Source organism: Tetrahymena thermophila, assembly GCF_000189635.1.
Source record: "Tetrahymena thermophila SB210 genomic scaffold scf_8254495, whole genome shotgun sequence".
NCBI classification, from domain to species: domain Eukaryota; phylum Ciliophora; class Oligohymenophorea; order Hymenostomatida; family Tetrahymenidae; genus Tetrahymena; species Tetrahymena thermophila.
Window position 1 is genome coordinate 426,588 of NW_002476270.1, and position 1,242 is coordinate 427,829.

General features: G+C 26.9%; 1 protein-coding gene across 1 annotated transcript; it reads left to right on the plus strand. All coding sequences in view use genetic code 6, as the record gives it.

Moving 5' to 3' along the window:
- Positions 1-360: 360 nt before the first annotated feature.
- On the plus strand, positions 361-753 carry TTHERM_00566960 (hypothetical protein; the record flags this gene model as incomplete). Its single annotated transcript, XM_001022097.3, has 1 exon — positions 361-753. One exon carries the CDS (start codon positions 361-363, stop codon positions 751-753), a length of 393 nt encoding a protein of 130 aa, XP_001022097.1.
- Between the last annotated feature and the right edge of the window lie 489 nt (positions 754-1,242).

Genomic DNA, 1,242 nt, shown 5'->3' on the forward strand with positions numbered 1-1,242 from the left:
AAATATATAATATATTATTTTTTGTTAAAAAATTGCATTACTAAAATTGAAATATATTAAAATTATTTCATTTACTTACTTTAGAAATTTATTATGTTTATTTATAATTTTAAATTTATATTTTATTAATATAAGAAAAATATTATGGATTGATGCTAGTTATTCATGTATGTATTTGCAAGCATATGATAGACGGGTTTGCTTGTAATTTAAAAACTAAAACTTTTAAAAGCTTAGAGCAAAGTATATTTAAAGATTTCTTTTTGATTGGCCTCAATTTATAAAAAATTGGAATATATAAATATAATTAAATTTAATAAAAAAGAAATTAATTGATATTTTCTTTTAATTATATAGAATATGAGTGTTAATTTAGGGATTTCAAAGATCCTGCTAAGTTAATTAGGGAGACCATTTATTTAGTAAAAAAGTGGATTTAATACCCTCTTTAGATTATTAGATGGTACTCAAAATGCTTTCAAGATAACTTAATTGAATGGATTTAAATTTTTCTAATAAATGAATTCAAATATTTAAGCTAATTACTTGAGCAATATCATAATGAAAAGCTTTAACTTGTAATCTATCTCATCTTCCTTGGAAGGTCCTAAAAGATTAGAAATCGATGAAGCTATTTTGAATGTTAATACCCATTAAAGAAAGAGAGCTAAAGTAAAAAGAGAAAAGCGTAAATAACGTAGAAAAAAAATCAGAAGATTATCTGAAAGAAAGAGAGAAAAATATAATTATTGATTCTATTTAATATTAAAAACAGTCTACTTATCATAATCTTTCTTGTTTTATAACTAACATTTTTTATTGTATATTCATTTAAGTATTTCAATCAAATTTGACCCTTCTATATGTCATTTAAACTATTTTATGCAATCCTATTTATTATTTTTTATATCTAAGAAATTTCTATTTTTTTTGCAAAAGATATTAATTATTACTAATCAATCAATTTATTCAATACACTTAAAAATTTTAATTATTTTATAATTAGATAAATCCCTTTTACACTTTTAAAGTAAGCAATAAATAATTCAAATCTAATTGGGGTTGGGGTTGGGGTTGGGGTTGGGGTTGGGGTTGGGGTTGGGGTTGGGGTTGGGGTTGGGGTTGGGGTTGGGGTTGGGGTTGGGGTTGGGGTTGGGGTTGGGGTTGGGGTTGGGGTTGGGGTTGGGGTTGGGGTTGGGGTTGGGGTTGGGGTTGGGGTTGGGGTTGGGGTTGGGGTTGGGG